This window comes from Alligator mississippiensis, chromosome 1 (genome assembly GCF_030867095.1).
Source record: "Alligator mississippiensis isolate rAllMis1 chromosome 1, rAllMis1, whole genome shotgun sequence".
NCBI lineage: Eukaryota > Metazoa > Chordata > Crocodylia > Alligatoridae > Alligator > Alligator mississippiensis.
The window spans coordinates 413451454-413474838 of record NC_081824.1 but is presented as its reverse complement, the minus strand read 5'-3'; the positions used below and the strand labels follow the sequence as shown (position 1 = coordinate 413474838).

The following is a 23385-nucleotide window of genomic DNA, read 5'->3' as shown; positions in this document are numbered from 1 at the left end:
AATCTATACACCTTCCGTATTTTAAAAAAACTTGCTACTTGTTCTCCAGCATAGTTTTCTGAAATGCAGAGAGGAGCTCTACAAACAGAATAATATATTAAAGAATAAATCTATAACTCAGAAATAAAATTAGTGAGAAAATCAGCTACATTTCCTTTATGTTATTACTCAGCATCACGTTAACATCAACATAAGTAAAGAGCCAAATTGTATGTAATGGACTAAACCAGCTGATCAAGACATTAAAAAAAGTATTAAATTGGTTAAACTACAGTATTGTATATGCAAACTTCTTAACTTTACCTTATGCAAACAAAATAACCAAGGGTCTGGGTTTTCTGTTTGCTGCAGAAAAAAATACAGATTTTCTCCTTTAAATAGGAGACAATCATGGATTTCTCCCTTTAAAGGAGAGAAATGCAGGAAACAGCAGGTCTTCCCTCGCAGGCTGGCAGAGTTCCAGCCTGCAAGGGGGTGTTTGGGGTTGAGGGGAGGGGGGGAATGGAAATCAGAGGCATGGGGTACCATGTGCATGTGTGAGCACACAAGCATGTGGCAGGCAAAACAACCCCAGGCAGTATGGTAGAGAATACCTCCCGCAGCTCTCTGCAGGTACGTCTATAGGGTTGTGGGGGGCATAGGCAATGCAGGGGGGGGGGGGGGCAGCTGACGCCGAGCCCACACAGAGGAGTGGGGCAGGATTGGTGGCTTGGTCTAGGGGTGCCACCCAGGCAGGACAGTACACAGTGCACAGGGCCAGGGTGGGAATGTGCAGCCATGGGGCCCAGCCAGGCAGTGGGACAGCCATTGGTGGCTTGTTGGGGCAGGAGGCTCTCCACCTCTGCATGCACTCCCGGGGAGGGGTCAGGTGTCAGAAGCAATGCATCACATCAGGGGTAACATTGGGGGGCGGGGGGGGGGGGGGGCACGTGCCCCCCCACCCCAGATCTGTGCACCCATAGCAGGGCACAGGGCTGCAGCCTGGCCATACTGGCACCAGGCAAGAGCTGCCTCTGCAGCCCAGTGGGCAGGACCAGCCAGGGAGAACAGAGCCAGGCAGCTAGACTTATGGCTGCTGCTGCCATCATAAGCCCCGTGCCAGCCACATCACCTTGGTGAGGTGCCCCCTGGCTGCAGCCACAGTGGGGAGGCACAAGCTGCCTACCCTATGGTAGCAGCCAGTGGTGCCTCACCTTGGCAGCCACGGTGTTGTGGTGGGCACGGGGTTCACAGCGACTGTGGCAATGAGTCTCACCACCCTGCTCTGTTCTCCCACACCAGGTCCTGTGAACTGTGCTGTGGAGGAGGCTTCTGCCAAGTGCCAGCCTTGCCAGGATGCAGCCCTGTGCCCTGTTGGGGGCACACTAAGGGGCCCATACCCCCTCAAAGTCCCCCCTTACCACCGGCCCATTGCCTATGGTCTGGCACTACCCCCTGCCCCACACACTGAGGAGCCGGGGCCTGTGGGCAGGTTGGACGTGAGGAACACCAGCAGGGCTAGCGGGTGGGGAGCTGTGAGTTAGGAGTGAGGGACCAAAGTGGTGACAGGGGCTGCAGGTCAAGAGTCAGGGGTGCCAGCAGGGCTGGGGAGCCTGTGGTTTGGGAGCAATGGATAATGGCATATCACAGCTGCTCAGTACCACAAAACAGCGGGGAGACAGCCGCAGCTGAACCTGCATCCTAGTGAGCAAAGAGGGCAGGGGGAGCTCTTATTTTCCATGATAACAAAACCAAAATCATATGCCAAAATACACAGGTATTTAGAATTTAATGTTATTGTGACTAGGCTCCTAGGCTTCCAAATTTCTTTAAGATTGTAAATATATTAATAAAACATTATGTTCAACTGATATCTATATACAGAGTGGCTTTTCATTTTAATCATGGAAAAATGCAAATTTTAGGGTTTGAAAGAGAAAATTTTGGATTTTTTAACATGGAAAACCAGGATCACTGGTAATACCACTATTACAAGAAGACAGCCTATTGGTTTCAAAGTTATGAACTAAATTTTGTTTCCACACCATGCTCTCAATCATAGTGTCATAAGATGATACAAACTTTAGATGCACATTTTAGGGAAAAATGTGTTTCAGTACTACGAACACTACTCCCCTAGTTCTTGCAACAGCCAAAGTGCATAACATACAATTTTTTTCCATTTTTCAGAGAGAAGACTTCATTAAACCTAACCTCCTGCTTCAACCCTGCTCCCTTTCTATTCCACATAAAAGGCTGTACATGTTGGCAATCCATCCCATTGTCCCCTTACCAACTACCACTGTAGATAAACAAGAACTGTTTGGAGGTAATTTAACAGTGAGGGGTTTTGGTATTATGTAACATAGCTATGGAAGGGCAACTGAATCTATAAAATTAAATAAAATGTTCTTTAATAATATTAGAAAATAACTCGGATATCTGTCTTGTATGAAAACAATACATACAGAATCTCTTACCAGTTTGATAAAGGATCTGTTAAGTTTGAGAGCTACTTGCAAGCTCACAAGTTTTCATCCTTTACATAAACTGCAGGTTATAGAATAAAATCTCTCAACACTGCCAAACCTTTGTTAGGTTTGATTTTGCAGATCCAAAAAACCAAAAACCAAAATGCTGCTGCCAATTCTATTCATGTCCTTAAATCACACCTAGATGTTGTCAAGAAAGTGACTAAAGCCCCCAGAGATGTTATCCCCTGAATCATGACTAATCCCTTAAGTTAAAATACTGCAAAAAAATCAAAATAAAGACAATTCCAAATCTCTTTCAGGGAAGTATGTAAATAATGGCAAAGATGAAGAATACCTATAATTCCATTAAGAAAAATATAGATTCCTACTCCTTTCAGAGAAACAACCTTAAGTACACCTCAAAAAAGTTTAGTTCCTGTTTGAATGAACTCTTTTCTTCTTTATGAAGAAAAGATTTCTGGACTGCTGTGATGACAGATGTTTGTTATGAACTCTGACAGAGAGGCAACGTTTCCTCTAAGGAGCAGTGGTCCGTGAGCATGCCGCCTCGGTCCAGTGTGGGACACTTACCGAAGGGGGCTGGAGCTGAGGGCCAGGGGCTGAAGCCAGGAGGCGGTGGCTGGGGTCAAGGGACAGGGACCAGGGGCTGGAGCCAGAGCCTGGCCAGCTGCCCACCCCAGCCTCCATCCCTGCTTTTCCTCACCTCAGGGAGGACCCGCTGCCTGCCCAACTGAGGCTCTGCCGGCTCCGGGACACTGCGGGACATGTCCCTGGAGGCCATGCCAGGGAGCGGAGCAGTGTCCCGGAGCCAGTGGAGCCTCATTTGGGGTAGGCAGCGGCTCTTCCCTGAGGTGAGGCAAGGCAGGGATGGAGGCTGGGGCGAGCGGTTGGAGCGGGCTCCGCCGGCTCCAGGGAAGCGCTCTACTCCCCAGCCCTGATGCAGGGGAGCAGAGCACTTCCCTGGAGCCAGTGGAGCCCATGCCAGGCTCAGGCTCCGGCTCCAGCCTCTCCTGGTGCATGGCCTTGAAAAGGCTGTGCATGGCCGCACTTTTAGTTATGCTCAGCTGCGCACGCATGCACCTTACAGGGAACCTTTCAGAGAGGTCACCAGTTCAAGATGACTGAACGAGGACTGCTTTCAAAAGGCATGTACTTACCAGGAAGGCTAGTGGAACTATTACTTCTTTTTTTGGTTGTTAAAAAAATATTCTTTCAACAGGACAAGTGCTTATTTGTGAGCTAGTGTCTGATCAACTGCAGTTGTCCATATAGTGGTGCTACTATATTATACTGCTTTATCATCATCATAGGCATGTGCACATAAATTGAGGGCCTATTGCCTTCAGGAATTAATTCTAGGGTGAGTGAAGTGCAAGTTTTCTGAACTACTCCATATTTTTAAAAAAGGTCTTTATGCAGCTTCTATTCTTTTATGCATCATAAGGTTGTACACATAGCTGTAAGGCTGGCTATTTTTTTTAAGGTAGGACAACGTATTGACTTGTCAGTTTATCCAACATATGAAAAGCAGTTTAACAATTTCAACAGGTTGTACTTTCACATTATATTTTTCAGAAGTGACAGAGTTCCGAAATAACATCATTTTATCTTTTCTTAAATATATTAAAACATAGTAGGATATCACTGTTACCACAACTAAACAGTTATGGTGAGTGTTCTGTGGGGGGAAAAAAGATCATGCGGTAAAAGTGGCGTGATGTAAGCCTGTTAACTTAGACTAGTTTAAGCAGACGTTTGAATATGGACAATCTTCTGATTTATGATGCATCAGAAAGGTCAAATAAATTATGATCTAAGACTATGCATCTAATTTTTACAGCTGTTATACTATATACATGTTTAAGAAATGTTAATTACTAACACTAAGATTTGTTCTTTACTTACATGAGTTATAGAAACTAGCAATGTAATATGACTATTCATGAAGTAAAATCTAAAAAGTTAACTGAATTGTCCCGTTCTCCTCCGCAATTCCTGCCCACAGCACCCCCGCCACACACTTGTAAATGCTTTTCTAAGTTTGCCAGGCATAGATCAAGGTCCTAGAAATCTATAGCTTCACTGTTGTTTATGAAACAGGAAATGAAAAAGAATTGGTCTGGCATTGCCTTTTTTAAAACTTCTGGTAACAGGATTTCTAAGAAGACTTTTGTAAAGCAATGAGAACAGGCCTCAAAACCCAGGTTTCTTGTACAGAAACAATGTTTCAAAGCACTACTCAAAGGGCATGACCCAAAATCTCCCTCAAGCCATTGGCGGGGCTTCCATGTTCTTCTATGTTCTTTGGGTCAGGCCCACATTGCATTACCAAATGAGGGAATTTATAGCAAATTAAGAATTAAACATGGTGTTTTCAGAATAAGAAAGGGTAGATTTGTACCTTATAAGCTAAATCAAATTTTACACACACGCACACAGGGAAGCATATTCAACAGACTTTTATATATAATGTATATATAACAAACTTTTGTGAGCCCAGGCTCACTTAATGAAATGCTGTGAAAAGACATAAACCATAAACAGCATTAGGTAGGCTTAAATCATGTATAATCTTTCAGCTCTAGGTCACTATTTGTTTACTGCCACCTAGTGGCATTTTGGTGGTTCATGCAAAATGAGTTGCTAGTGTCAGTTCAAATTCCAGTGGAAAAGTTATTCAGGTTTGACAGCCTCAGCTGGCATCCCTGCTGGTAGTCTAAAAAGGGAGGGCAAAGATTGGTAGTTCAGATTCTGCCCATCCATTTTAGTCCCCAGAACTGCTTTCTCTCTGTCAAGTGCTGTAGTTTAAATTTGGTAGAACAACATGAAAATGTAGACTGCTACGCCTGCCCATTTTATATTAATTTCTGAGGGTAAAAGGATTTGAGTAGTACGCATAAAAACGTATCACTTTATACAGGCATTGTGCTTTTATTGTGCCATAAATTTTTTTGTGGATATGTAAACCTAGAGGGTTCACAGTTACGTTTTTTCCATTATTCTTATGTTTTAGTTTTCACAGAGTTTGTAAAATTTTGTCATACTTTTCCCAACTTTGTATGGGAAAACAGAAGTGACAAATGAAGTACTAGAGTTTTTGCTATTGTAAAGTCAAAAAAAATCTTTGCACAGCAAGCACAGAAGAAAGCATTTTATTGACAAAACTTATGAGGACCCTCACTCAAATTTTGTGCCTGTGCAAAACTTAAAAGATACATCCAATCAATTCTAAAATGTCCAGGAATGCTCTGGACATCACTGGACAAAATGCTCCCAATTCTGGTGAAAAGCATTTCTCTGTCTTCAAATTGAAGTATCTGTTGGTGCCATCTATTAGTGCATTCTAGTTAACGATATACTTCTATCATCTCTGTTCCTCCTTAAAAGAGCTGAATACGTTAGCATCCTAAATGACTCAGCTCCCAAATAAAAAGAAAATGTTAGGAAGAGAGTGTAGAGGGGTATCCCAGGGGAACAAAAGGAAAAGACCGGGAAACCCCTCCTGTGGTGGGGACCAGGGCAGTAACAACCTACGAACACAGAAAAGGAAAAAGCCCTGAAACCATGGCTTGCTTACCCATTCCAGAAACAGGCAGGCCTGACAAGCCACGCCCAAACAGGACACCCGCGTGATTCATCAGCCGCTTTTATCTGTGGCTGGGAACGGTGTGAGAAGATGAGGTCATAGGAAATTATGTGCGAGATGACGTCATAGGAGTTATTGCAGGGCCCTTGGCACAGCTTTACGAGCGCTCATGGTACTTGGGCCAGGTGCCAGATGATTGGAAGATAGCCAATGTGGTCCCCATCTTTAAAAAAGGGAGGAGGGAGGACCCGGGCAACTATAGGCCCGTCAGTCTTACCTCAATCCTGGGGAAACTCTTTGAGAAGATCATCAAGGAGCACATCTGTGATGGGCCGGCATCGGGAATGATGCTCAAGGGCAACCAGCACAGTTTCATTAGGGGCAGGTCATGTCAGACCAACCTGATTGCCTTTTATGATCAGGTCACAAAAGCAATGGATGCAGGTGTCGCCGTTGATGTAGTCTTTCTGGACTTCAGCAAGGCCTTTGACACTGTCAACCACTCCATCCTCATTAAAAAACTAGGTGACTGTGGCATCGATGTCTACATGGTCAGATGGATTCAGAATTGGCTGAAGGGTTGTACTCAGAGGGTGGTGGTGGAAGGGTCATATTCGACCTGGGGGGAAGTGGGCAGTGGAGTCCCCCAGGGCTCGGTCCTTGGGACCGCACTGTTCAATTTCTTTATCAGCTATTTGGACGACGGGGTGAAAAGCAACCTGTTCAAATTTGCTGATGATACCAAAATTTGGGGTGAGGTGGGCACGTTAGCAGGGAGGGAAAGACTGCAGAAAGACCTGGATAGGTTGCAGGGGTGGGCTAACAAAAACAGGATGCGTTTCAATACTGACAAGTGCAGGGTGCTGAACTTGGGCAGTAGTAACCAGCAGCACACTTATAAAATGGGAAACTCCCTTCTTAAGAGCACGGAGGCAGAAAGGGATCTTGGAGTCATCACTGACTCCAAGATGAACATGAGCCAACAATGCAAGGTCACAGTCAGCAGGGCTCACCGGATCTTATCGTGTATCCACAGGTCCATCTCAAGTAGGTCCAAGGAGGTGATCCTCCCCCTCTACGCGACACTGGTCAGGCCGCAGCTAGAGTACTGTGTCCAGTTCTGGGCACCCCACTTCAAGAGGGATGTGGACAACATTGAGAGGGTCCAGAGGAGGGCCACCCGCATGATCCGGGGACAGCAGGGCAGACCCTACAATGAGAGACTGACAATGAGGACCTGAACCTGTTCAGTCTTCACAAGAGAAGGCTGAGGGGGGACCTGGTGACCGTCTATAAACTCACTAGGGGGGACCAGAAGGGGTTGGGAGAGACTTGTTTCCCCTAGCGCCCCTGGGATAACAAGGAATAATGGCCACAAGTTGTTGGAGAGTAGGTTTAGATTAGACATCCGTAGGAACTACTTCACAGTCAGGGCGGCTAGGATCTGGAACCGACTTCCAAGGGAAGTGGTGCTGGCTCCTACCCTGGGGGTCTTTAAGAAGCGGCTTGATACCTACCTGGCTGGGGTCACTTGAGCCCAGTTTTCTTCCTGCCCAGGCAGGGGGTCGGACCTGAAGATCTAAAAGGTCCCTTCCGACCCTACTTCTATGATTCTATGAAAATGCCATGTGGCAGAAATAAAAGCCAGTAGAGGGGAAACAGCTGTGGGGACAGTGCAGGGAACTGGCTGCAGTCATCCCCTGAGCTGGGCAAGCCCGGCAGAGGCCAGGGAGAGAGGAGCTGAGGAGGGACCCATCGGCAGGGTCCAAAGATGATTAAAGGAATGCGACCCTGGACGCTGAAGAGCTGGTCCGGGGAGGACTGCATCAATGGACCACAGGTACCCGAGCCGTGAGTGGGGCTGGCTGAGTTAGTTTAAGTTAGTTGTTCCCTTTTCTTTGATTTTCCCTGAGCCCTAGGACAAGAAGGGCCAAGAGCGACGTTCATAAGATCGAGCAAGCCGGAGCAGCATCAAGGACGGCGGCGCAGCAAAGAGGGCCTGGCACACCATCAGTGACTGTCCTATGGCCTGAAGGCATCTAGGGGGGCAAGAACACCTGGAGCCTGGTAAACGGGGAGGACCCGGGAGGCAACACTGAAGGGCAGGCTGGCTGACCATCAACTGGCTGTCCCGAGAGGCCGGCACATGGTTGGGGTGTAGGGGAGGCAGAGCCCCAAGAATACTCACTCAGAGTGATGCCCAACCTGTGAGGAGCAACCAGAAGGAGCCCCACCCCTGAATGGGAGATCCAAGTCGTGGCAGACGAGCGGCAGGGTTCCCCTCAGGGAGAATGTGCGCAGCATTAAGGTTACTGGATCAGTCTTTGTGGCTGACCCCGGGTGCATGCTCTAAGGAGGTCAGGGAACTGCTGCACGAAGCCAAGCAGGTACAAGGAGGGGAAAAAAAAATGGGAAATGCTCTAGCATGAAAGGAGAATGGGGCATGCAGAACCCCTGGCCAGACAGGAAGTAGGAATAAGTGAAACAGCTACTGACACAGTAAAATGGAAAACACTGAGGTTAAAGTGACTGGTGGAATACATAGCACCCCAAGCATGAAGAAGGTGAGGGAATTGTAAGGGGCTTCTGAGATGGTAAGACATGGGGTAACAACACACAGGGAGCATGTAAGAGCACTAAGGTACATAGAGAATTTCAAGGTGCATGTGAGGTGCTTGTCCTACAGAAGGCAAAAAAATATATAAACCCTAGTTACAGTACTCTTTATACACATAAGAATAACAAACAGTACATTTACATGGGAAGTTTTGGTTTTTACACATCAGAAGTATGCTGGATGCTGTCTACATACTGGGTGCATCTACATGTGCAATTAATGCACCTGGATTTTCTGCACAGAAAATTCAGGTGCATTAAACTGGGACCCCACACATCTCAACGTATGCCCACTGGGAGCAAATTTTCTCCCCATGGGAGCTGCTCCTGCCCTACTCCCCTGCAGCAGCCAGGGAGAGCTCCTGGCTTCCCTAGGTGCCAGCCTCAGGCTGGCAGGGAGTACAGAGACTAGCCCTGATCTCCCCAAGGTAGGGGAGAGCTGTCCCAGCTGCTGGAAAGCTGCCTCCCAGCCATGTGGAGAACAGGGGCCAATCTCCATGTGGCTGGGAGGCAGCATCCTGTTGAAACAGGGCAGGTCTTCCTGCCCCCTGTGGATTCCTGCTGCCTAAACTGACTGGCAGCAATTTGCTCCTGGTCAGCATCTACCAGTAATGCACTTTGCTGCATTACTTTAATGTGCTGATTTCTAGTACCTGTATTTACAGGTACTAGAACATAGGCATTAGACTAATCTGCTGCATGGTAATTGCTGCACACATGTAGACAGTTATGCTTAACTGCACATTAGTCTTATGCACATTAAAGCATCTTGTGTAGATGTACCCACTGTCACCCAGATTAGGACCTTTGGTTTTAGAAGCGATATTACTTTAAAACCAAAGGCATAGTTGAGATGGACTGAAACAGAGATGCATCCAGTTAGTCTATAAAAATGCATCTAACACAGCTAACTAATACTACTCTAAAACAACACTACCTACCCTTTGGAGCTGAAGAATTTTTTAAAAATTCAGATAAAATACATATTTTTTTAATGCTTCATACCGAACTGGAGTCTGTGGAAGTATGAGATTGAACTCTTCATCTGGGTTACTTTTCCTTGGTGTTCTCTCCAACTGTAAGCAACTACAGATAGGAAAAATAAAACACAATGAAGTACTGGAGTTTCAATATAGCAAATCCCATGTTTTCTAAATAGGCATATTAAAGCAACAGAAAAAAAAGCTATGGGACAGATTTTCATAAATGTTCCATATCCAGCAGCTCTCATTCATTTTCTTCATATGCAGCTATATTAAGAGTTTGTCCTAGCTTTATTCTATTGATTTTTAGTCCATTTTTAGTCCGCTACTACATTTTCCTAGCCCAGACAAGGACAAAGAAAGTCATTTTAAATTTTGAGTGCACTAAAAATTCTCTTACCTCAATTTCTTAATTTTTGCTTTACATCCAGGTGTCTATATGTACCTGGACCAGATGGGGCCCACAGACTGACTTCACGTGTCAGATCCAGCACATCCCAGAGCTGGCATTACATACCACAAGCATCCCAGAGGGGCCAGCATAAGACCACAATGCATGTGGCACCTACATTCGGTGCATGTTCCATGCTGGATCCAGTGTACATCCCGGAGCAACCGGAGCATGCACCACACATATTGTGGCACCTGTTCTGGGACTTGCACTAGATCTGGGATGAAGTGGATGGACAATTCCCAAGCGACTGGAGTGGGCAACACATGCAGCATGATCTTGGAGCAGGCACTGCATGCAGAGCTATCCAGTATGCACCTCATGCTACATATGGGTCAACTGAGACCCACAGGGAGTACCAGGGGCCAGATGATACAGCTCCACAGGCCATATCTTTGACACCCCTGAATTAATACAATGAATGGGATTGTTAGCTAGTATGTGTTAACTCATTTCTAAATTCCACTTGGCACTCAAAGAGTAAGAGAGTAATGTTTAAAAGTACGTTAACATACCTTAAAAGATGATGTTTAAAAGCATAGGGATTTTCACACCAGAAGGACCTTATTTTTCCCATGTGGAAGGAAAAAAAAGGAGCTCAGGAGAGGTTTTATTTTTTCTGCTGTAATATGGAAATTAAAAAACAAAAACAAAAAAAGAATAGAAATTCATAAACATTTTTACCCATCTATGTGATCAGGCTGTAGAGTTTCATCATGGTCCAGAAATAATCTTGCATCTATGTCTTTGTTTTTCAGGTAAACCTCTTCATATTGCCTTGAGAGAGTCTCAACCTCAAAAAGATATTGAAAAGCTTTATTACAGGATAAATAAATGGACACCACTGTGATCCTGTTGTAGGGGAGAAAGGTTTGTTTCTGCATTATAACATAATTTATAATGTTCCTAACAAACTACTCTAGGATCACAAAGCACCCGTGTTTCACGAGCAATACATCCTCTTGCCTAGAATACCCTCTTTTATACCTCCTGTAGCAGGAAGTATGCCTGAGTGCTGCAGTACTCTGGTAATCCCCAGATAGCATAACAGACAGATTACTCTAAATTGCAGCTAAGGTTAAAATAGCTCCAGCCAATGAAAAAAATCAGAAAACTGTACAGGTGTCCTGGAGCCACAATTATCATTTGTTTCTGTCCTAAGTGGAGTTATGATGCCATCTCTTAACAGGTTTACTCAAAATAATGAAAAAAAATCTGAGTTCTATTACATATCTTTCTTTCCATACATGTTTGTAATTTGTTCAAAATGTGACCTTTTGCACAAGTTTCCAAAAACTCGCATAGTTTGGGTTCGGGTTTTTTTTTTGTTTTTTTTTTTTTAAGAGGAATCCTTCCACTACAAAAGGAACAGCCCTTACAAACTACACTGTTGCTGCTGCTTTAGCCCACAGGTCTTCAATTGAAAACGGCAGCAATATTTGTTTCAGTTTACCTGTAACTCCCACATTCAGCATAAACAATGAATGTCAAATGCAGCAAGGTGGACAGTATAAATGCAATTTAAAGGTACAGGAAGTTTTTCTTCCTTTTAAAAAGAAAATTAAAACAAATGTTAAATGAAAAAAGTTCAGTTCCATAAAGTAAAAACAAAATGATCCATGCTGCTAGATCCTGTTGTGCTGACCATAACTAAAGACTGAACATAGTTCAGATGTAACAAAAGATTTTTTTTTTTTTTTAAACGTAGACTACATTTGACCACTGCCTATAATTGTTTATAGTTGTATTGTTCTGGGACATCTCTTGAATTACTTATTTCAAGGAAAAGAATGCTAGGGCCCTGGTTCTTCAATTCCCACCCACAAATTTCAGGAGATGACAATTTTCAAGCGGTGGTTTTGATATAGGTTTCTATGTGAGGTTTATGTAGGAGCAGCAGTCGTTAAACTGTGTTGTACTGGTAGGGAGGCCTTACTGATCTCACAGTTAGAAACTATGTATTCTGCTTGCTTTGCCTCTAACCAAGGGAGCTGAAAAGGTTGATTCTTCCTGGTTTGGAACCAATTGTTAAAGATCATCAAGACTGTACCCGCTTTAACATGCAGGAGAACAACAACAGCTGCCTGTGACAGGTCTTATATTTGGGGAATTTTTTTTGGTCATGTTAAATGCCTAAATAAAATTCACAGTTGCTTGAATACTGGAAACCTTTATGCATTTTAAACACAGATTTAGGTTCACTTTGCTTCAGTAGATATCAACTTTTTCTGCAGCCTCCTTACAAAGATCTGAAGTGAAAAGAGCTCTGCAAGGATACAACAGGCTATAGCAGGCTTGTCCAACATACGGCCTGCAGACCGCCATGTGGCCCGCCAAGCCATTTTATCTGGCCCACCATGGCGGCAGCGCTGCCACTGCAGAGCGTGGAGCCGCTGCTGAGGTGCGCGGAGCTGCAGCAGCAGCACGGAGTGTGGAACCGCGGCAGCAGCAGTGCTGAGCGCAGCGGCATTAGCGTGGATCGCGGAGCGCGGAGCCGCAGCAGTGGCAGCAGCAGTGCAGAGCCACGGCAGGGTGGGCAGCGCCAGCCCGCGGGCCCCAGCCGGCAGCGAGGGGAGGGGAGCTTCTTAGCCCCACGGGGCCCAGGTGAGCGGCCCCGCGTGGGAGGCCAAGCAGCAGACACTGGCACTGCCGGCCCGCACCTGCCTCCTCCTCACCCACCTGCTTCAAGCCAGCCCTGCTGCCCTGCCCTGCCCCACAGCAAGACAGCGCCTGCTCCCCCAGCCAGTCTCCCCCCAGGCACTGAGGCTCTCCAGACCCAGCCACCCGCGCGCGAGGCCCCAAGGGAGCCACTTCTCATGTGCTGCTGGGGACGGGAGGAGCCCAGCCAGGTCTGCACCGACCACCAGAAGCAGCGGTAGAGCCGTGTGCCGCTCAGGATCGGACAAGCCTGCACCAGTCAGTCCCGAGCGGCACATGGCTCCATTGTTGCTTCTGCTGGCCGGTGCAGACCTGGCTGGCCTCCTCCCATCCCCAGCAGCACATGGGAAGCCGGCTTCAGCTGCATGCTGGTTTTCCTGGCCAGTGCCAACCTGGTTCTGCCCAGGCGGGTCCTGCAGCACCATGCCAACCCGGGCATAGCACGGGCAGGCCGGGCAGGCCCCAAGTTAACCCTGGCCTGGCCCCGTGGCTTCTCCAGCACCAGGTCAACCCAGCTGTAGCCAAGTGGCTCCTGCAGCACCATGTCAACTCAGGCATGCATGCCATGTCAACCAGCACCATATCAACCCCTGCAACTTCACTGGTGTCAAAGGTCACGTGATATCACTTCCTGATATAATACCACTTCCTGTGATGTCTTTGAATATGGCTCACCGGCCCCACTGGGTGATAGAAAGTTTGTGATCCAGCCCCACATTCAAAAAGTTTGGACACCCCTGGGCTATAGCTTTATTGTCTGTAAAACATCATCTAAATCTTTAGGATATTTTTACTATAGCGAAAAAGCTAAAATTCCTACATTTGGTTAAATTTAATTTGAGAAGGCATTTATTTTCTTATTTTACAGGTGGAACACTTGATTTTGTGACTTTTTCATTTGCAGTAATTCATACCTCACTGCAATGAGAGGTGCACATCTTCGTTTAACCCTGACTGTATTTTGTTTTCACAAGAGTAATGAATGCAATTCCTGGGAAGTTTATGTAACATTTTATTCAGAGAAATATATTCCATAGAATCATAGGGCTTGAAGAAAAGCTAAGTCTCCTCTATTCTAAACTCCTGCACATTTGAAAGATTTACTACTCCTAAACTATCCAAAAAAAGAACACACCTGAAAAAGGCAGATGTTGAAAATTCAAAAGCTGTCTCACAAGAAAACTGTTCTATGATTTAAGAGAGTATGTTAAGACATCATGTTAAGAAAGCCTCCCATGATGTTAAGGAGGAGGGAGGAGTAAGGGGAGAGGGGAGGAAAATCTATCAAGTGTCTTGGAAATCCCATTTTCTTTTAAAGAGCCTGTTTTGTTAGATATCTACTAAAGATGACACTAGAATTTTGGCACATAAAGGATATTCAAGCTAAATGTTTAAGGTTTTCAGAAGTGCAGAGTATTTGTTTAACTGTCTTAAATTACTCTAAATTACCTCTGGGAGTCCATTTGAAGCTACAATACCAACAGAATTCAAGAATGGAATGAAGCTTGTGAAATATACATTTTTGACCTGGAAAAAGTAGAGAGGTATAATATTACTAATGTACAATGTTACCAAAACAGACACTGTTGTTAAACATATTAAAGCAGGGCTGACAGTGAGGAGTCATTCTTAAGTTATCATGACATCATCATCTTTATCATTGGCAATCCCTCGCTGTTGAGGATGACGGTCTTTCATGATTGTTGTATCTGTCAGTCCAAAGGTGGCTGAAAGCCAATCCTGGATTGACAGATTCTACTACATATTTCCATGAGGGATGGATTCCTGATTCAGTCTGTGACACACTCCCTGGGAGCGGTAGAAACAGCTTGCACCAGGACTACTACTTAACTGTTTATTTTAGAGAAAAATGTATGAACTTGTCTAGACCACTAAAATGTTTGAATTACTAAATTAGATGTGCAGGTATATAGAGCTTTCTGAACTATGAAAGAAATAATGGCACCATTACAAGCCTTACCACCAAGGCTTCTGCTCAAAACAGACTGGAGATATTCATAATCACCTCTTTCTTACATGCTTTGATCAGTATATACCTCAAAGGCCACTACTGTAATATCACAAAGGAAGAAGGTGTTGAATAAAGAAGAAGATTGGGAATGGCACACCGCCTCCAGCACTAAAATTTAAATAGATGATGATAACCTCTCATTTAAAAGTACCTCTAACTTTTGTTTAAGCTACTTTTAGCTGATATTAAATATAATATTAGATCTGGTTATAACATTATCTAAGACTGTACCCTTTAAAAAGCAAAAGTGTTACCTCATCTAAATTACAATCGTGTTCCTTACAAAGGACTTCAATAACTTTTGTATCTGTATCAGTTTGCTTTGATGTACGTGTGCTCCTATTCTGACCTCGCCTTGGAGTTCGAGTTGAGCCATTAATAGATACTGTATTCACAGCAGATTCTGTAAGGACAGTTAGAATTACCAAAGAATTAAAAGCAGATTTTTTTTAACAATGCAAACAGAAAGAAAGTACACCAAACAACTATGGTGCATTTTAAAAACCTTTTAAAGAAGAGTACCTAAAAATTTCACCTTGCAGAATTACAATAATAAAAAACCCACTTGTCACAAAAAGGGTGCTACATCATACAGAATCCACATTAATACAATAAAAGCCTAAATAAATCTTTGAACAACTTATCCTAAATTTTATTTCACCTCTAAGCCACGTAAGCTGCACTCAAGGGCCTCAGCTAAAATTCTGCCTTGCTTGAACCCTTGAAAAACTGGTAACAGAAAAAGATGGGTGGGTCTTCCTCATCCTTGATGCTTTTAGTGACTCTAATCTTAAAGCTAACATGAAGGCATGTTACAAACATTAATCCATTAACAGTTTTTCAGGACTTGAGTGCAATGGAACAGTACTGCAGTTGGAGTAGAAACAGATGTCACCAAATGAAGTGGATCACCTATGCTGAGATGTCCCAGCACAACTGATCCAACTCAGTGGGTGAAACAAACACATCACACATTGATACTGTTGGACAACAAACAACATGATATCCCGGAGCGTGAGGTGACTGGTCCTACATAAACCAGAAATTCCTGTGCAGGATCAGGTCCCCTCAAACTGTGGGAATGCCTGTTCAATGCTCCCCGCTTTTTAAGATATGCCCCTGGTAACATTAAAACAGGAATACGGATAAATGAGCGCTTAAAGACTTTGGTCACAAACTGCTCCATTCAATTAATCTAATCAAAATTTAAATACAACTATTCTATCCTAACATACTTAGAAAGATTTACTATATTCATTGTGGATACTATTAAAGCCCTACCAGGAATTTAGATTAAAGCTCAGAAATGAGTCAAGGTTATGAACACAAAGATTAAAACCCTTACTGTATGGTTCCTTGAGCAATGCTGGTGGTGCAAGTTTGATAAAATAATCGAGAACACACAGCAATAACTGGAAAGAGATCACCAGGTCATCTTCCATCTGTAACACTTTTCCTGAAAAATGTAAAAAGCTTTGAGCCAATGCTAGGAGTTTTAGATAGACAGAAGAAGGACTTAAATATTTAATTTAAAAACCCCTATGACTGGATTCTAAAAAACATCCCCTAAATTGTGAACATCTTTGAAGTTTGATGCATTTAAACCAGTAGGGCTCAATCTTTGGGCCACCACTAGGCCCCAAGCACCAGAGTGATCCAGCATGCAAACTGTCATCTAACCTGTGGGACTCCCCACACAGGTCCAAATATGGCAATGTGGGCACCTCCAGCAATTAACTTATGGAACTCATTGCCACAAAATGGTGTGAAGCATGACAACTTAACCTAATTCAAGAGGGGATTGGATATTCTTGGAGAAAAAGTCCTTCAGTAGGTACTGAAAGTGGTAGATAGGGATGCAGCCTCAAAGTCAGGATTTTCCTAGCCTCTGAACACTGAAAGCTGCAATAGGAGAGAACAAGGGGGCGAAAAATTCTGGACATACCCTGTCCACACTTCCCTCAGCATCCAATCTCTCACTGTGAGAGACAAGATCCTGAGCTAGATAGCCCTATGGTCCGAGCCAGCAAATGGCATTTTTTATGGTATATACTTATATTTTGTGAAAGTTGTTAAGGTTTCAAAATGCATAAATAAACTAGTGTACAATAAAGATAAATTCAATGCAAGTGTTGCCATATGGCAGAGAGGGGAGCATGGCTTTACTCAAGAATGGTCTGTGTGTAACAGGTGATTTACTTAGAGATTACAGAAATACAAGAATTAGAAGTACTTGAATAAGCTACAGTAATTTTCATTTAGTGCCAATGTTACTTGCCACCAAAACTAGGAGAAGTATACCTGAGGCTCTTCCCCAGCTTCACACTGACTGATGCCATCCACCTTCAGTCTTCTTTTTGGCCTACATCAGGGGCTAGCAACTTTTTCAAGCCATGATGTGGAACAACCCGGTTTTCATCCAATGGGGATGGATGAGTTTGGTGGTGCATCAGCAGCAAGCGGGCTTTCCCCCTGACGCATATGGGGGGCAGGCAGCTGGGAACTGCACGTGTAAGCACTGCCACATTTTTCGGCCCCTTCCCACCACTCAGCTATGGCAGAGGTGCAGCTTCCAGCTGGTGGGAAGCTGCACTGGGACCAGGTATCTGCAGACTGTGATGCTGCTGTAGCTTCTCCCTATTCCCCTTCTTCCCCATGACTGCAGCACAGGCAGCTGGAAACTGCCCAGCCCCAGAGCACCTCCCCACCAGCTGGAAGCTGCTCCCATACTGCAGCCAAGGTGGGGGGAAGTGGCAGCAGTACAGATGCTGTTTGTAGCAGCCTGAGCCCTGGTGCAGGGCCCTACAGGCTTGAAACTGCACACATGCTGCATCCAGGGAACAGGAGGAAGTGACAATGCTGTGCTCCCAGCTGTCTGGCCCCAGCACAAGTGCAAGAAAATTCCCTTACTGCAGATGCATTGCCAAAACTACCTGGCCCATGTCAGACCACAGCTAGGAAGTAGAGCCAACCAGCTCCAGTGGCTCCACAGCTGTAAGCTGCAAAAACCTGGCCTAAATATCTATTAAGGCATATGCTAGAAGAGTACTAGCTCTTTCTCATTGCTTTAATTCAATAAGGGGGTAGAGCTAAAGAACCCATCAAATTTCATGTATTTTATGCTAGAGAATTTTAACAAAGAATTTTCACTGGTTCAGTTGCTCCTAAGTAGGCTCAATTGATACATCTGTAAACATACCAGAAGACACAAGAGCACTGTCTCCATTTGGTCTCTTATTGATGCAGGTTGGACTAGTGCTAGTAAATTTTTTGATGAATTCCTTACCAGATCAGTGGTGCTCAACCTTCTACCCCACAGACCAGGGGGCAGAGTCAGTCTGTGGGCTGGATCAAGCCATCGGTGAGCCAGATTAGACCATGGAGCACAACATCACCCTGCCCCATGTGCCAGGACTTCTCCTACCCCTCCCAGGATTAAGCCTTGGGACTCAGACTGCCCCTACCTGGTCCCATCTGCTTCCACTGCCAAATTTCTGACCCATGGGAAGCCCCACAGGCTGGATGACAGTGCCACAGGACAGAGGTTGAGCACTTCTGTTCTAGTGAAGCCTTATAAGACCATACAATTATAACAATATGGCTTTTGTCACTTATCCTTAACAAAAGCCCAAACCATTCCTAAAGGGAACCTTCCAGGATGCCTGAAATATAAATGCTGCCAACTTCTTGCCAACTTCCTACCAAGAAGATAAGACCAAATTACAGAACAGGAGCTTTCTAGATAACAAGAAACATCCTGAGTACTACAACAACATTTTGCAATCCCCAATGCCAGACAAAGTTCAGCAAAATTGCAGAAGAGGTGGCAAACTTCTACATGACTATAGAACTACAGAAGATTATGGGATCTCATTATGATATCTGTAACCAGAATGTTTCTTATATTGGAGATATAAAACTGAAATCCATAAATTTACTCCAATGAAACCATGAATTCAATAATAATCATAACTTACCTTTAGCCAACAAAAAAGTGATCCAAGAAATCTTTTGAACTAACATGGAATTGAGTTCATCAGAAATTCTGTAAATCAACCACAGAAACGAGGTAGTGAACATTTCACAATAACAGTTCTTCAATTTTGAACCTAGTCCACAGAGTTTACTTAGGTCCATGACTGTATTCATTTAGGGCAACAAGCATTGTTTCCTTAGATATTTTAAAAAGTATATTGATAATCTCAATGCATTCGTCATGAAATTAAAACAACAAATTTCAAAATGGAAAGATTAGATACTTTTTTTTTTCCTTTTCAAGAAAGTATACGTGTTACTTACATTATACAAAGAAAGTGAATGCAGCAATGTATTCAATTGTTCAAGCAACTCTCTCACTCACATTTTTGACTCAGACTCTATTCACCAGTTACAGTATTTATTGAATAGCTCGCTTTGGCAGTTGTGCCAGCATCTTCTCATTCTTTATGTGATGCTAGGACTGTAAAGTCTATCCTTCAAATGTTTGTTCCCTCCATATCAAGGTGAAGTCATTCAGGGAGCACAAAACACCTGACCAAGCATATTTATTAACCATAATATACTTACTAGTAACACCAACAGATCCAGTCTTAACAGTCAGACAAATAAAACACTAAAACAGATTTTAAATCTTAATTTTTAGGTATAGTTTTATATTTTATGTAATCAAGAAAGTCAAGCTTACTGATTATTAGGCTGTGCCACATAAATAAGTCCACAAATCCTAAAAAAAAAACAAAAACAAAAAACAACATTGAACTGACTCCTAAAAGGTATATAATTTTTTTTTTAATTGTGTAGCATCCTTTGGATCAGCTAATCAGAAACACTTGCTGTCTCTCAAAATGTCCACTATTCACAGAAACCACTGTTTACCTCCCTTTTGAGAATCACAACTAATGTCAGACTCAACAACTGCTTTTAACTACAGCTGAGTTACAAAAAGCTGTTACTGTTTGAATGCTTACATTTATGTAATAAAGAAATTTAAACTAGGTGTAAATAAATTGTAATGGTTTTTCTCTCCCCAAAACCCCAGGATTCACATCTCTCAGTGGCTTGTAAAGATACAGCAAAGACTGTAGCACCATAATTCACTACTATGTGACACAGTATCTTAAAGCGGTCTCAAAGCCTTCCCTGCTTCACTAATGCCACCTCATTTTACTGTATGTCTCTCAGTATCTGATGTTCCTTCTTTAGGAAGAAAGAAGGAATCGCAGGCATGTTGAGTCCAGTGATTATGAGAATGTCAGACTGGAGTTAAAAAAAAAAGTCCTGGTTGAAGAATGGACAACTTTAAATGTAGCTGAAGTGTAAACTAAAGGCTAAGGTCCAGAAATCAAGACGACAAGATTTAAAGTCATAGCATTTAAGCTAGACTCATTTTCTGAGAACCTTAAATTGACTACACTGTCCTAAACATTTTGTAATTTGTTTGACAGTCCCTTCTTTTGCAATGCCATGTGAACACCTCCCTACCCCGCCCCTGAAAAAATAACACACAAAAAACCCAAAAAGTAGGGACAAATGCCACCTATTAAAGAGTAAGATTAGGAAAGAATGCATATTTAAAAGATGTGGACCCAAGTAAGAGAGTGATGGCTATATAGTCCACAAAGAGCTATAGTAGGTACAAATAATATTAAGACTTTCAGGACAAGCCAGGGATTCAGGATTCTAAAAACATTACTGAGATCCCTACAACCCAAAATACTATGATTAACTGGGTTAGATTTCAAGAATAAAGAATGAATTGACACTGTTGCCTATTTAAGGAAGTAAGAAGACTAAACACACTGTGCTCCTTAACATGGCTGAGTGTCAATGCGGCAGGGGAAAAAACAGGCCTGCTGCTAAGCAACTAAAAAAAAGAATAGTTTCTGAATATATAGAAATGCTAGCAGGAGCAGAAACATGACTGGTACAAGACAGAACAAACAGGAGCTGGAAATCACTCTGTATGCAGCCACTTCATATCTGAACTTCATGGCTACCATCTTCAAAAGCATGTATTAGGATAGAAAATGCTTATGGTTAATTAGTACCTCTACCTTCACGTCACTACTTCAGCATCTGGGTTGTGACAGCTGACTATAATCAATGTCACTCACATGAAGGGTTAATGAATAAGATATCTAGGCCCTCTGACAGTTCTGAATGTACTGCCACAAAAATATAATGGTGCAAAATTGTACAGCTGTAAAATACTTTGGGACTGTGAAACAAAACTGATAATCCCATGAGCCTTATGAAACTCTCCCATCCATGCTGAATACTTTTACATAGCCATGGAGAGCTACTTTACAGAAAGAACTTCCCTGAATGTAGTTAAACAAGAAACTAAGCATTACAAGAGGTGCTGAAGTAATAGCAATGAAGCACACGCACATCAGCACGTCACAAATCTTGAGAGCTCACTCCTGCCCAATTACACTCAAACACCCTCCCCCCCTTATCTCTGAAGAATTATCAACTGTGCTGAATCATCCCTTAAGATATATCACTATTTTTTTCATCATTTGTTAAGGGATGCACAGAAAACTCTAGTCTACTGCACTTGTGCGGGGGGGGGGGGAGATGCAGAAGGGTGGGAGGGTGTCCTCACCTAGTTGATCTGGGTTGCACAACCCTGCTGTCTCCTCATATCGCACTCCTGTATGCATGATCAGGCAAGACATTCAAAACTGCTCACCCTCAGACATGAGAGATGATAGCAAACTATTCTCCATTAGTCCCCTTGACTCCTAGGACACAGATTCTCCAAATCTGAAGCCCAGGGTTTATTTGTTTTACAGACATGCTCATAACTCAACATTTTTCTCACATATTTGGAATGCTGTTTTGTGTGTGCTATTTTTGTACAAAGTCTGTTACAGGTTCCTCAAACTTGAATGTGGATGCAATAAAATTTGAAGGAGAGAGGAAGGAACAGTAAAATAGAAGGGAAAGGAGAAATAAATGCAGGGAAAAGCAGAAAAAGATTAAATGGAGGAAACCTACAATATCTCTTTGGTTACTGGAGAGAGAGAGAGATGTGAATGGCCTAGCACAACAGGCTATGGACCTATTTGCCATAGCAATTAAAAAAAAACAAAACAGCAACCACAATGGGGTTATCAAGTAACATACCGTAATATTTAAGGGGTGAATATGAATTATGAATGTCTGAATAAGTGTTAAGTGCTCAGTCAGCTGATACTTCCTAGTTTTTATGTATATTCAGAATTTAAGATGGTCACTTCAAGTATCTGTATTTTAGAAATTTAAATAAATAAATGTGGACTACCAAAGAATGCATCAATTCAAATTAAAGGAGAAAAATGCACATTACCTTTCAAACTTGCGATATAGCGCAAGTAATACTTCATATTTCTTCTGTAGTCGTGATACAGTACTATCAACATTAGTGCTTATGGTATCCATGTTCCTATCCATTTGCTTCAACAACTGAAAAAATGTACATGCACTGCAAGGAGGAAGAATGACAAAGAGTATTTTTTTTTTAAAGAAAAAAAAGGTAAAAGTCTAGAGAGTAACTGTAATACTACAAAAGTAGCTTTATAGAATTACATTCTCTTGTTACCAACATGTCCCAGTACTGAAGAACACATTTCTTTTGGCTAACAGCATCCCACTGGGACTGTACGCGATGCAGGTACATTAAAGACACTGCAAACAAATGGCAAAATGAGCAGAGTAAGTTTAACTGCATTTCTGTGGAAATCTCCATTTCCTTTTCAATACAAGAAGCCACAGGAGCAAGACTTCACATTAACAAGGGGGGGGAGAGCAGGTTATGGAACCTGTGTGGAGAATACATTTTAAAAATCTTCAATTACCACAGGGTATCTGTTCCAAGTGAGTGTTCACAGACTGCATTCGTGATGACTAGCACACAGTTGATGACAAGCTTCGAGTTGGGTATTAGTTTTGCTTGAACAGTGACTGAAAGACAGTACTCCCCAAACTGGCATCAACTGTAACAAGTTGTGACTGCATAAGATACACACTTGGGGTGCAGACAGATGTCACATCTGAAAACTTTCAAACAACTTTGCAGTACTCTATAAATAGGCAAAGTGCTCCAAAATAGTACCTGCTGAAATGAGGTACTATTTTAGAAGCAATTCACTTATGTTTGTATGCTGTACAGAGTGACTATTTTAGAAGCAATTCACTTTTCATGTTTGTATGCTGTACAGGTCCTTCAACACCCCACTGTCCTCCATTCTACACCCAGCCCTCCAAAAACAGAGAAAGTAGAAGCGAGAGCAGGGCAGACTGTTCCTGGATGCTCTCCTGCCACTGTTGTTTCTGAGCTCCCAGAACGCCCCCACACCAAAGCTAGGAGACACCTAAAAACCCCTCCCACCCAGAGCCAAGATTCCAGTTCTCAAAAACCCAAATCTTTGCCTATCTTGCAAATTCTGTTCTATTGGATCCAGTGTGGGAAAGGGGGTAACTCCAGAAGAAGGGACAGAGCTGCACAGAAGTAGTCATTTGTATCTGCATCCCACCCCACTCCTCCCACTATTTCTGTGGAGTTGGTGAGAGAGCAGAAACAGCCCCTTGAGATGGGGGCT

General features: G+C 43.3%; 1 protein-coding gene across 2 annotated transcripts in view; it reads right to left on the bottom strand.

The window, feature by feature from the left end:
- The window catches only part of RB1 (RB transcriptional corepressor 1), a 133894-nt gene that overhangs the window by 74671 nt on the left and 35838 nt on the right, over positions 1-23385 (bottom strand). Inside the window, exons 4-11 of one of the 2 annotated variants that reach the window (XM_059729033.1) lie at positions 22134-22268; positions 19485-19523; positions 18778-18845; positions 16146-16256; positions 15055-15203; positions 14218-14295; positions 10795-10904; positions 9682-9762 (exon numbers count right to left, since the gene is read on the bottom strand). In XM_059729033.1, coding sequence (XP_059585016.1) covers positions 9682-9762; positions 10795-10904; positions 14218-14295; positions 15055-15203; positions 16146-16256; positions 18778-18845; positions 19485-19523; positions 22134-22268 — 771 coding nt within the window. The remainder of the gene's footprint in view (positions 1-9681; positions 9763-10794; positions 10905-14217; positions 14296-15054; positions 15204-16145; positions 16257-18777; positions 18846-19484; positions 19524-22133; positions 22269-23385) is intronic. The other variant, XM_059729058.1, reaches the window with a different exon arrangement.